The sequence below is a fragment of the Arachis ipaensis genome, chromosome B4 (genome assembly GCF_059453495.1).
Source record: "Arachis ipaensis isolate K30076 ecotype BB chromosome B4, ASM5945349v1, whole genome shotgun sequence".
NCBI classification, from domain to species: Eukaryota; Viridiplantae; Streptophyta; class Magnoliopsida; order Fabales; family Fabaceae; genus Arachis; species Arachis ipaensis.
The window spans coordinates 86,606,401-86,619,149 of record NC_142439.1 but is presented as its reverse complement, the minus strand read 5'-3'; the positions used below and the strand labels follow the sequence as shown (position 1 = coordinate 86,619,149).

At 35.7% G+C, this 12,749-nt stretch overlaps 1 protein-coding gene across 3 annotated transcripts; it reads left to right on the top strand.

Moving 5' to 3' along the window:
• Positions 1 to 1,808: 1,808 nt before the first annotated feature.
• Positions 1,809 to 6,323, top strand: LOC107636672 (uncharacterized). 3 transcript variants are annotated; one of them, XM_088485410.1, is made up of 8 exons: positions 1,809 to 2,238; positions 2,314 to 3,347; positions 3,784 to 3,874; positions 3,959 to 4,116; positions 4,548 to 4,599; positions 4,753 to 4,832; positions 4,943 to 5,036; positions 5,566 to 6,323. In XM_088485410.1, exons 1-8 carry the CDS (start codon positions 1,809 to 1,811, stop codon positions 6,321 to 6,323), a joined length of 2,697 nt encoding a protein of 898 aa, XP_088341536.1. The 3 variants fall into 3 exon arrangements, with proteins under 3 accessions (XP_088341536.1, XP_088341535.1, XP_016195652.1); XM_088485409.1 differs by having other exon boundaries at positions 1,809 to 2,259; positions 2,323 to 3,347; XM_016340166.3 differs by having other exon boundaries at positions 1,809 to 3,347.
• Positions 6,324 to 12,749: the final 6,426 nt, after the last annotated feature.

Below are 12,749 nucleotides of genomic sequence, written 5' to 3'. Positions count from 1 at the left end.
TAGTAAAATGGTTCGTTCTAACAAATGGAAAAAGGGTTCTTGCAATTAATAACATGTGGACTTTTGCAACAGCTGCCTCAGAACTTTGAAACTAATATGAATCCTTTAAACACAGAGATGAAAAAATATACACTATTACAACCTTGTCCAACTAATCCTACTTTTTGTTGAAGGAGCTTAACAAAGACATGAAATCACCGACTTGTTCGGGAACATTCAGGCTAGTAACAACACCATGGTTTATATCTTGAGATGCGTGCAGACGAACCACCTGCCAAAAAAAAAGAAAAAGTCAAACAGTTATGTTCTTACATAGTACTATACCAAATAAACATACAAAGTTGATTACAAAGATACCATGCCATTAAAAAGCACTAAAATAACCATGTCATGATTAACATGCAGGAAATCCAAGTACCATACACTTTAATTTAGTTTTGTTTCACAACCCCTGCATCACCTTATATTTGTTTTTTTAATTCATCAAATGACCATCATGTAGCAACAATATACGCATACCAATATATGGCCATTCCAATGCATACCAACTAGCTAATTTAGGCTATTCCAACATCCATATAAAATATATGGCCATCTGGGTGACAGATACAAATATAAAAGGAAGGTTAGCATATAAAACATGCCATATAATATGCAGGCATCATTACATTCATATACAAAAAAAATAATTATAAAATATGCTTGCTGCACATAAATATACTATACCTTTAAAAACAATCATATACGCATGAAATGATTAATTAATTTCTTCAAATTCTGCATGGATATAATCATACCATTCAATATAAAAAAACACCTCATCTACAGTGTGACATAAAATCTGAATTTTTCAAAAACTAAACATCCATGGCAGAATTTGTTTATGAAAATAGCTCACCTGGTTCGACTTCTCAACGCCGACGAGGACATCGCCGGATATGTTTTGAAGTTGGTCTGATGAAACCATTGCAATGGTAGACATATCACAGCCTAGGGGTTCAACGAGATCTCACTCCATTAATAAATCTTTGTCCGGTGATGTGCATGAAGAATGACCCTCGCTTGAAACGCGTTCGTCTTGAGATGTAGCCATTGGGAAGACAGTCTTCCGGCAGCAAATACTCCTTGCTATAGGTCTGGGTTGCTGCGCTAGCACAAAGACCACACAAACCACCTGTGCACAGTTCGAACAACACGGCGGTGGGAAGAGAGGCAGACGGCAGTCAGTGATCTTGCAGGGCGGCGAGATCCTCGAATTAGTGGAGAGAGTTGAATTCACGCCGTCTTAATGGACGGTAATCCTAATTTGTTTCAAAATTTAAATTAGAAAGAAATCAAAATTAATTAGTTACCCATAATTTAATTTGTTTCAAAATTCAAATTAGAAAGAAATTAAACTTAATTAGTTACCCATAATTTAACATTAATTTCAATTAAGCCCCATTGTATGTATTGTACGATAGATATATTGTCTGCTCATATTTTTTCATAAAATATTTATTTTATTTATTTAAAAAAAATCGGTTAGACGATGCACTATGCTTATAAGTAAAAGATATAATTAGAAATATGTTGACCGTTTCTTTGCCTCCAAAATTCATAACGATGACTCCCAACCAACCTTTTCTGCTTCCCTAAATTTCCTCTCTTCCACTTTTTTACCTCAAAACCTCGAAGCAGAAAAACATCTTTAAAGAATTTTAAAAAATAATGTAAAATTAAGTATATTATAAACGATAATCACTTCCATTCACTGGTTTGGCACTCTAATTATCCACCGCTACTTCCTAGAGCCGCCGACGGCCACCATGGAACGCAAGAAAACGCTGACGATGAATTGGGCCGGCCTCAAAGACGACAACGAGGACGAGCACTTCTTCGAGATCACTAACCGCCTCAACACGATTTGTCACCGTGACTTGGCTTCTTCCTCCGATGACGATGAGGAATTCGAAGACCCCCGTACATCGTTCTCCGCAACCATGTCTACCACACAATATCGAACATTCTCACGAATGTTTACAAGAACAGCCTCCATTCAACCTACCCCCAATTACGATATTTGGATGGCTGCACCAGGATCCATCACAGAAAGACGAAGAAGATTACTTGGAAGCATGGGATTGGATGAAAACAAAGTCTCATTAAAGGTCACCAGTTTCGCTCTTGATCGTGCTGTCACCAAGAAGCTCGATAAAATGAATAAGAAGGCTCCTATCCCTATTCCTGTTCCGCCTCGTTCTACAACAAGGGCCCCACGTTTCTTAGAAGAAGTGGCTGTCGGTTCCTCTCCTTCCCTTCCTTCCATTTCAGAAGAGCAAGAAACGAAGCATGCCCCTGTTTTGTTCTGCTTGGTGCGATCACGTTCCGAAGGGGATATTGAGATGATTTCCATGGCGAAAGCAAGGAAAGAGGAGTTCATTGGTAAGGTTTCGAAGCAGCGATTAACAAGAACCTCGTCGGAGATAGTAATGCCTCGTGCTAAGATGGTCCCTGCCGCAATGGTCCTGAAGGATCCTGCGGAAGTGAAGGCAAGGGTGGCCAATCATAACCGGAAGTCTTCGACGACGGCGGGGGCAGGAGTGGGAGCTTTCTTTCTGATAAAGAATTTGGATACCGGGAAGGAATTTATTGTGAAGGAATATAGCGAAGACGGAATGTGGAATAAACTAAGTGATTTGCAGACGGGGAAGCAGTTAACGATGGATGAGTTTGAGAAAAGTGTGGGGCATTCGAAAATTGTCAAGGAAATGATGAAGCGAGCCAAGGTGGGGAAGAAGGAAGGTATAGGAAAGATATTATCATCGAGTTCGATTTCAAAAAGTTTAAAATTAAGTAAGAAAAAGGGAGCTTCATTCATAAAGAATGTGAAAGGTGCTGCAAGTAAAAGTTTTGGCGGCGAGAAGGAACTTAAAGAAGCTGGAGGAATTCTATCACAACCAGTGTCGGCAGAATCGAAAGCAACACAACAAGGGAAGAATGATTGGGTGAAAGTGCGACAAATCGGAAAGTCAGAGAAGGAGCTTTCGGCATTGCATTTGTGTCAAGAGTTTCAAGCACATGAAGGAGGGATTTCGATCATAAAGTTTAGTTTGGATGGAAGGTTTTTGGCAAGTGGCGGAGAAGATAAAGTAATTCATGTGTGGGAAGTACAAGAATGCGGTCTTACGCCATCTATACCAGGGCAAACAGAGGCTCCACCAGACAAGAAGAAAAGAGGGAAAGGGAGCTCAATTCCAGATTGGGTACAGGTCCCTGAGTTTGTTTTTAACCTTTCGGAGAAGCCATATTGCTCTTTTAACGGTCATTTGGATGAAGTCTTGGATTTGTCCTGGTCCAAATCTCAAGTGAGTTTTCTAACCTCGTTTTTTTAAAGAAATAGCTTAACACACCAAAATAGAGTAAACATACCAAACAAACAAGACAAACAGAAAATAACAAATTCTATGCTATTCCGATGTTCTTTTCCACATATCTATCAACAACAATGGGAATTAGTCACCGCTCCACTTCCTGAAATTATTGAATAAATTCTATACAGTATGCCACCTCTGTTGTTCTATTCTGGAATAATATCATATCTTCTCAACTAAATATTTCATATAACAGGCTACTTTTTGCACATTTCTTTCCTCATTGGCATAGAGCTCTCCAACTCTTTAATAGTTTCTATCAACTGAAATATTACATTGAAATAGTAATACAAATCTATAGACAGTTTTAATATAATCTAATGAAATAGAAAAGTCAATCACTCTTTTTATTGTTAAACTCTGCCCACAGTTACTTCTATCCTCTTCGATGGATAAAACAGTGAGATTATGGGACCTAGAAACTAAAGCATGCTTGAAGTTTTTTGCACACAACGACTATGGTAAGAATACTTCTTAACTTTTGTTAATCAATTTAATAATGTCAATATTTTTTGCATTAATTCTTATCGAATTGTGCGTGGCAGTAACTTGCGTACAGTTCCATCCTATAGACGAAAATTATTATATTAGTGGCTGCCTTGATGCTAAGGTTAGAGTATGGAACATCCCTGCACGTCAGGTTGTGGATTGGACAGACATCGAAGAAATGGTTACTGCAATTACTTACACCCCAGATGGCCATGTACGCTTATTTCTTAACCCCACTATGCTTACGTGTATATAAAAAATTAGGTATTAAATTATTTATTTTTAAAATATATATTAAAATATAAAACATGTATTAAAAATAAATTAGTTAAACAATTTACATATTTATACACAAATATATGGTGATTGATTTTTTATATAAATATAATATTTTTATTCCTTGTATTGTTTTCAATACAGTTTTTATTCCATCTTAGTGCATTTTGTTATCTAATTAAGTCATTGAAGCAATTAAGGTGTCATTTTTAGCTTTCTTTCAACAACTATGTTGTCATGATTTTGATAAGATTTCACAATTATGCGTTTACCTTGGCAAATAATTTACATTCTCTTTGAACTTTGATCATTATTGACATCTTTTATTGTTGTAACTTTGATCATTATTGTCATCTTTTATTGTTGTAGGGTGCTATAATTGGTACGATTAAAGGGGATTGCCGCACTTACAAAGTACAAGGTGTTAATTTTTCTTCTTCTTGTCAATTATCAATTATTACTAATATTTCTATTTCATGTGGATTTTTTTTTTTGAAATTTTGAGGCTTATCATGTTATGTTACTTGACGGTCTCACATTTCTTAATAAATTCTTGTTTCGTTATGATTACCAGATCACCAGTTAAGTGACCCAGGGACAATTAACATCACACAGAAGAAGAAATCTCAGATTAAAAAGATTACTGGTTTCCAAGTAAATCTTTGCTTCATGTGACTAAATAGCAATTATGGTTTCTTTCTTTTTTTTGGATAATATTTTTTTCCCTTCAAGAAAGCAAACTAACTTGCAACTTATCATTATAGTTTGCCCCAAGAAACCCATCAGAAATTCTTATTACTTCAGGCGATTCTAGGATAAGAATAGTAGACTGTTCGAAAGTCCTTCACAAGTTCAGAGGTGATATTTTGGATTGTCTTTTTCTTCTATTTAAAATTGACTGATTTAAATACTAAAAAATTGAAATCAATCTCCATATTTTTTAATAGTTAATTTATCTTTGATTTATGTAACTCAAAATAGAAAACATTAAAGTCTTTATTTCGAAAATAATGAAACTTATAATAAAATATAAAATAAATATATTTTTTGATCTACAACTATTTGTTCGAAAAATAAAGTATTTTTTCTAATTTAAAAATTTCTAATAACAGCTCTTGTTATTGGTTTAAGTGACTCTAACACTATAGTAAGTTACTCTTTAGAGGAGCACTTAAACTAATTACTTGAAAAATTAGAAATTAATTATGAATTTTTGAATTGTAAAAAATCTTTTTTATTTGGTACAAATAGTCAAAGATCGGAAAAAACATTTATTCTAAAAAATATGATCTGTCTTCTAAAAAAGGTTGAGAGACTAATTCGGTAATTTCTCTTAATTTCCTATTAACCAATAGAAAGTGCAACTAATAAATATTGTTAAAAGCAGGTTTTCGAAATGGAAATAGCCAAATTGCAGCTTCATTTAGTCCAAATGGAAGATACATAATCAGTGCAAGTGAGGATTCTCAAGTATTTGTTTGGAAATATGAAGAGCCTCGTAATGCAAACGCTGCAAAAGCTAAGACTATAACCGTGACCCAATCTTATGAACAGTTCCAATGTAAAGATGTAACAGTAGCAATACCATGGCCTTGTACAATTAAGAGTGATCCATCACAAGCGCCAGTGATTAACAACGCAAAAAAGAATACAAAACGCGGCGGGGATGATAATAAGAAAGCGTTGCCTCCTCTTCCAAAGAAAAACAATAACCACGGAAATAATGGAACTGATGGTACCGTAGCCTCAGCCGCACCGGATCACGACTCTTCAGCAATTTCAAACGTAGAATCAGGGCTTGGAGATTCATCTAATAAAGTTGAGGCCACAGTAGAAAGTGATGGCACTTCTCAAGAAGAAGGTGAGGCAGTTTCTCGGGATAATTCAGGATTAGGTGATTCAGTTGCATCAAGTTCTGCACCAAATGGTCATGGCGATTCATCAACTGCTACAACTGCTGCTACTGCATCTTCAAATTTTTTGTTAAGTGATGTTAGCAACAACAACCCAGCTACAATGAATCCTTCAGCATGGGGCTTGGTGATTGTGACAGCTGGCTTTGAAGGTGAAATAAGGTGTTACCAAAACTTTGGGTTGCCAAAAAAATTGGGGCTTCAAGCCAATCTTTTCGGAGGCCCAACATAACATATTTTGTCACCCGAAGAGTTGCCCTTTTCAATTTGTTTTGATGAATGTAATTTTATTATTATTATTATTATTATTATTATTATTATTATTATTATTATTATTTTCTATTAGATTAACATATTTTTTCACGACAAAAGTTGCCTTTTCCATATATCTTCCTCTAGTTACTAGTTAGTACTTAGTAGTGTACTAGTGTGGTAGGGTATGACCAACAAAAGACAAATACCAAAAATACAAATGACGTTGATATGGAAGAAACATTACAAATAGTGAATTTTCTTCTTTTTTCTTTCCTTCTTTCTTTTATTTTGCTTTTTAAAAAAAAATGGCATAAACTTGTTTCAATTACGTAATGGTGTAGTTATTAAATTCGGACTTACCTAATTGACTGATTCAATTGAAAATTTGATACAGTAGTGTTATATTTATAAGTGTTGATCGAAAAATATTTTCGATATAGGTAAGTTAGTTCGGAGGAAGGTAGAGACAATTTATCGAAAAGATGCGTACATAAGTGTGAGATTGAAAGTGTTCGACGTGGATTGGACTTGAATTGATCCATTAATCGAATAGGCCTAATCGAATAGGATATTCGAATAAGTGAATTGAATAGTTATGGTAGTGGAAAAGTTAAAGGCCTCCATCACGCGAGGAAATCATGGAAAATGTTTAGGCGGAAACGGTTATCAAGGAAAACACATTCAAAGCAGTAATTTTGTAATTAATTATAATTAATTGGAAGTTACCTAAAGTAGATTATAAATATTAGGAAGTCTTAGTGAATAAAGGTTGGAACTTTTACTCAGAAAACACTCAAACACACTCACATCCCAGGGAATTCCTGAGTCTGCAATCGAGTAACTTTTCTGTAGGGTTCCTTCCATCTTTTCATTCTTTTAATTTATCTTTCTGTAAACTTTACATTTTAAGTAAAATTATTTTCCAAGTATTCTTTATCTTCATTGTCCAATTTACATTTTTGTATTGTTAATTTCCAAGTTGAAGTCCTTTGATCCAGTCAAAGGCGTTTTATTACTTTCTTTTAAATTCAATGCAAACCCATTTTCATTTTTTCTATTTCTCTTTCGAAAAACCTTATTTCTCTTATTTCTTTTTAATTCATAAAGTTTAATTTATTCTTATTTATAAACCCACTCTAATCGAAGACACTTTGATGCACTTCTAGAAAACTGGTACCTGCAAAGAGGAGCAGGTTTTGCTCCTAGACCACTAGATATTGAACCACCATTGATTTGCTAAAAATTGACAAAATAAATTGGCACGCCCGGTGGGACAGTTTTTAAATCAAAGTGTGTCAAATAAGTATTTTGTGGTGTTATCCAGTGTATGTGATTACGAAGTTGAAAGATCATTCACATGGCTGATGAAATGTCAAATGTGAATTGTGGTTCATCCACCAATGATAGCATACCAGTGTCTACGCAGCAAGCGGACGTGAATTCACGTTCGGAAGCCACAATCGGGACTGAAAGTATTGCAGTCACGACTATCCAAACTGGAAACATGGGACGTAATATTCGTCCACGTGGCACCTTGCCACCGTATCAGCCTCCACTAACTGCTAGTTGGCCTCTGTATGGTCGTTTTCCTGGTTATACCCCTCCAATAGGTGGTTTTGTTCCGCCTATTCGTTTTGGAAATACAAGTGGAGTGAATAACAATGATGTAAATCAGACTGCTGATTTGATAGCAGAGGCTCATTGTGTAGAAAATCAAAGTAATGGTAATGAAATATTTGATTAAGTTTCTTCTATTTCTAATGATATTATTAATTTCACTTTTGATTGCATTTATGATGTTCTAGAACCATTAGGTTTTGAGAAATATTTGATGAAAGATGACGATCATTATAAAGGGTTTGAATCCCAAGATCCCTTAGAAGTGGTTAATCTAGGGACTCTCGATGATGTTCGAATTACATATATATGTAAAGATCTTGTTGATCCTTTTCGAACTGAACTCCTTAATCTGTTACACGAGTTTAAGGATTGCTTTGCATGGGGTTATCATGAAATGCCTGGCCTCGATCGTTCATTGGTGGAACATCGATTGACAATAAAACCGGATGCTAGACTGGTTAAGCAAACTCCAAGACGTTTTGCTCCAGAAATCAATAAAAAAATTAAAGAAGAAATAGAACGCCTGATTAAGGAAAGGTTTATTTGAACTGCATGCTATGTTGAATGGGTTTTGAATATCGTTCTAGTGATGAAGAAAAATGGGAAGTTGAGAGTATGCATTGATTTTCGAGATTTGAATAATGCTACTCTAAAGGATGAATAATTTTATGCCAATTGTAGACATGTTAATTGATTCTGCAGCAGGAAATGAGATCCTAAGTTTTATGGACGATTATTCAGGATATAACCAGATCTTCATTGTGGAAGATGACATGTCCAAAATTGTGTTTGTCTCTATACCATGCTTGTATGAAATTAAAGTGTTATATGGTGGCTAAATCGGTAAAAGTCATCGCACAAACCGATCGAATTAAATATATGTTGAGTTTTCCAATGTTACGTGGGCGACTAGGGAAATGGATGCTGGCATTAACAAAGTTTGATTTGCAATATGTCCCAGCCAATGCTGTAAAAGGATAGGTCATTGCAGATTTTCTTGTGGATAATTCGAAAGATCTAAATGACCAGGGGGCAAATGTAATTGATGTAGAGGTCAATTATTAGAAATTATATTTTGATGGATCGAAACATAAAGAGGGCGCAGGAGTTGGAATTTTAATTGTTTCACCAGAGGGAATTCTGTCGAAATTTCTATTCGAAATAAAATATCCTTGTTTGAATAATGAGGTAGAGTACGAAGCTTTGATTTTGGGCCTCGAAATGTTAGTTAATAAAGGAGTTTCGGAAGTTCAGATATTAGGGGATTCTCAGTTGGTTTTGAAACAGTTATCGAAAGAATTTAAATGTAATAATGGGAGGTTGCAGAAGTATTTGACAACTGCTTGGGAGTTGTGAAACTCTTTTCAAAAAGTTTCTTTGGTTCACATTCCAAGGATTCATAATGAAATGACTAATGAATTAGCCCAAATTGCTTCGAGGTATAAAATCGGTCCAAGAACTCTTAAGAGATTGGCCAGTAATCATCAGATTTTAGTACCTGCAAGTGAAAGAGAGGTTTTGTGTATGGACGAATGGGAAGATACTAATTGGAGAAAGCTTATTGCTCAATATTTGAAGGATCATAATATTCCAGTCGATAGAAAGATGAAATTGCGAGCAATAAATTTTGTTTTAATGACTGATGAGTTGTATAAGAAAGGGATCGATGGGGAGTTTATTGAGATGCTTAGGATAAGATGACCAAAATATTACGTTGGGTGAGGTTCACAATGGGATATGCGGTTCCCATCAGGCTGGAAAGAAAATGAAATGGGTGTTATATCGCAATCATGTATATTGGCCATCCATGATAAAAAATTGCATCGAATATGCCAAGGAATGTCAAGAATGCCGAAACATGGCTCGATTCAGCAAATTCCAGCATCAGAGTTACATTCAATAATAAAGCCATGGCCATTTAGGGGTTGGGCTTTGGATTTAATTGGATTGATTCACCCTCCTTCATAAAAAAAATACAAGTTTATTTTGGTAGCAATAGATTATTTCACAAAGTGGGTTGAAACAATTACCCTGATAGAAGTGAGTCAAAGTGAAATAATAGATTTTATTGAAGAACATATTGTCAATCAATTTGGAATTCCTCAAACATTGAGTACTGATCAAGGTACTATGTTCACTGGTCAGCGAATTAAGAATTTTGCAACTTCGAGGAATATTAACATGGTTACTTCATCTTTATAGGTTTGATCAAAAATAATATTGGGAATAAGCCTCGAACGTGGCATGGGACTTTAAGACAAGTATTGTGGGCTTATCGAAACTCACCAAGAGGTTCGACAGGTACATCGCCATATAAATTGGTATATGGTCATGATGTAGTGCTGCCATTGGAAATAAATTTAAATACTTTAAGAGTATCAAAACAGAATGATTTACCAGTTGATGATTACTGGAATGCAATGTTTGATGAGTTAAATGAATTAGACTCAGAACGAATCCTGGCACTCGATAATGTGATTCGACAAAAAGAAAGTATTGCTCGAAGTTATAATCGTCAAATCAAAGAAAAATCTTTTGATATAGGCGAATTAGTTTTGAAAGTTATTTTTCCAATAGAAAAGAAATCAAAATTTCTTGGTAAATGGTCCCATGTTTGGGAAGGCCCTTTTCAAGTGATAGGGACATATTCTGGAAATGCTTATCAGATTAAAGATATCGAGTCAGAAAGAGTAATTAACTCGATTAATGGAAAATATTTGAAGCAATATTATTGTTGGCAGAATTAGTAGTTCAACATGCATAAGTCTGGAAAAGATAAAAGATGGTCATACAAAGAGAAATTTAAAAAATTCAAGGTGCTAATAGTTTTGTCAAATCGGAGCGTAGCTTTGCCCTCCTACTGTCCAGAGTAGAAAGTGCTTCAGCTTGTTTGAATTTGTCAAATTGGACCTTTTCGAGTTGTTTTTCATATTCTTCTCGTTTAGTCTCAATTGAAACAAGCTCCTGCATGAGATGTTGTTGTTCTTGTTGGGCAGTAGCTAGAGGTTTGGCTATGATAGCTCGTCTTTGACGTATTCTAGCTAGCTTTTCATTGATTTGAGCCAATTTCGCTTCAATTTTTGTTTCTTCTTTGTCATAAAAAGCTTGAATAGAAATAGCATGAGCAATCCTCAAATCGAATTCTTCACGAGAGGCCTGAACTGGTCGAGAGGCTGCAATACAACTTTCTATATTAGATTTGACATTCGCATCTTCTGTCTCTGTTTCCTGGAGTTGAAACTGAAAAGCTACGCTTTCATTGAGTAGTTGTTTGAACTCTTGAATCGAGTTAAAGTGTGGTAAGGTAGCTGGGAGCTCAAAGGAGGAATTCAAAAGATCAGATAAGATTTGGTTAAGAATTGTATCATTAACCCACATAGCAGGAGGATGATCCAAGAGCTTTATGAGTGACCGAAGCTATTCTCGAGTGTCAACACTCAGTTCGAATGAAGGTCTTGATGTAGCAGGTCTTGGGAGTGTTGGCACTGGTATAGGGACTTCATCTTCTTGGATAACTTGATCTAGAACAGAGATCAGACTGGCCAATGTAGCACTTGTATGAGTGGTGGAAGCATCTAGTGTGTCAGACCTTTGCCCAGGAGAAGTTTGAAAATCAGCATGTTGGGCAGGACTAGGCGGTTTTGGAAGCGTTTCTAATACTCTGGATCGAGACGAGTCTGAATTTGTTATTTCAGTAATTTAAGAGGCGGAGTTAGAATCTGGAGCCACCTGGTTCTCTGCGGAAAGGACAGTCTGGTTGTTGGATGAAGTTGATTCAAGTATTTGAGTTTGTGTGGGAGAATGCTGTGGAGGATCTTTTGTTAGATCAACTACTTATTTTATATGAGAAGGTGGAAAGGCAGCATTGAGTGGTTGAGTTGATTCTGTGGCTTGGATCAAATCATAGGATGTAGAATGTCCTAGGTCAAGTTGTTGTTGCAGGAGCAGTTGATCAGGTGCAACAGAAGATGTAATTGAATGTGCAGCAGTGGTAGGCTGAATATGAAAGGTATACAATTATGAGTTAAAAGTTGTTTTAACTTAAGTAAGACATATATAGAGATGATTACATTACCAGGATATGTCTTGGTTTTCGGACTAATCGAGGGCCAGGATTTGAGTCAGCTGTATCCTCTAAAAAATTAAATGTTCATATAAAGATTTGGATTATCAAAAGAGGTTAGTTTAAAGTACATGGTAAGGTAGTAAGTGATAATGGTTACCTTTCTAAAAGTCTTGGTAGGAGTTTTTCGACTTTTTTGTGGAGGTTGTCGAGAAGAGGCTGTAGCATCAGTTTTTTGTTTTTTGTGATTTTTTGGGAGAACCCTTAGCAGCAGGGTCTATTCGAATGGTGGATTGTTGAATTACTTCAAAAGTACGATTGTACCTAGAGTAATAAGTAGTCCACCATTCGAGACAAGACTTAGTGATATAAGAGCTACAGTCATAAACAAGGTAATTGAAATGATCCTTGTGTTGGTGATTTGTGGTGATGAGGAAATCAAAGTCACGCTGAGAAGATAGAGTAATTTGGCAAAGTGGCTTGTTGTTCCAAGGAAAGGGGGCTAGAATTGCCTGTGAAAATCTTAGTTTCCTGGTTGTATAATGAGGGGCGTATAAGGTCACTTTGAGCTTTTCTTTTTTATGCTGGGGTAACCCAATATGGATTGCCTGAATAGCTAGCAGATTTGCCCAGTTCCGATTAGCTAGTTCACTCACCTCTGTATCATTAGGGAAAAGTAAGCGATCAAGTCACACAGGACCACGGTTTCGATGCAAGAAA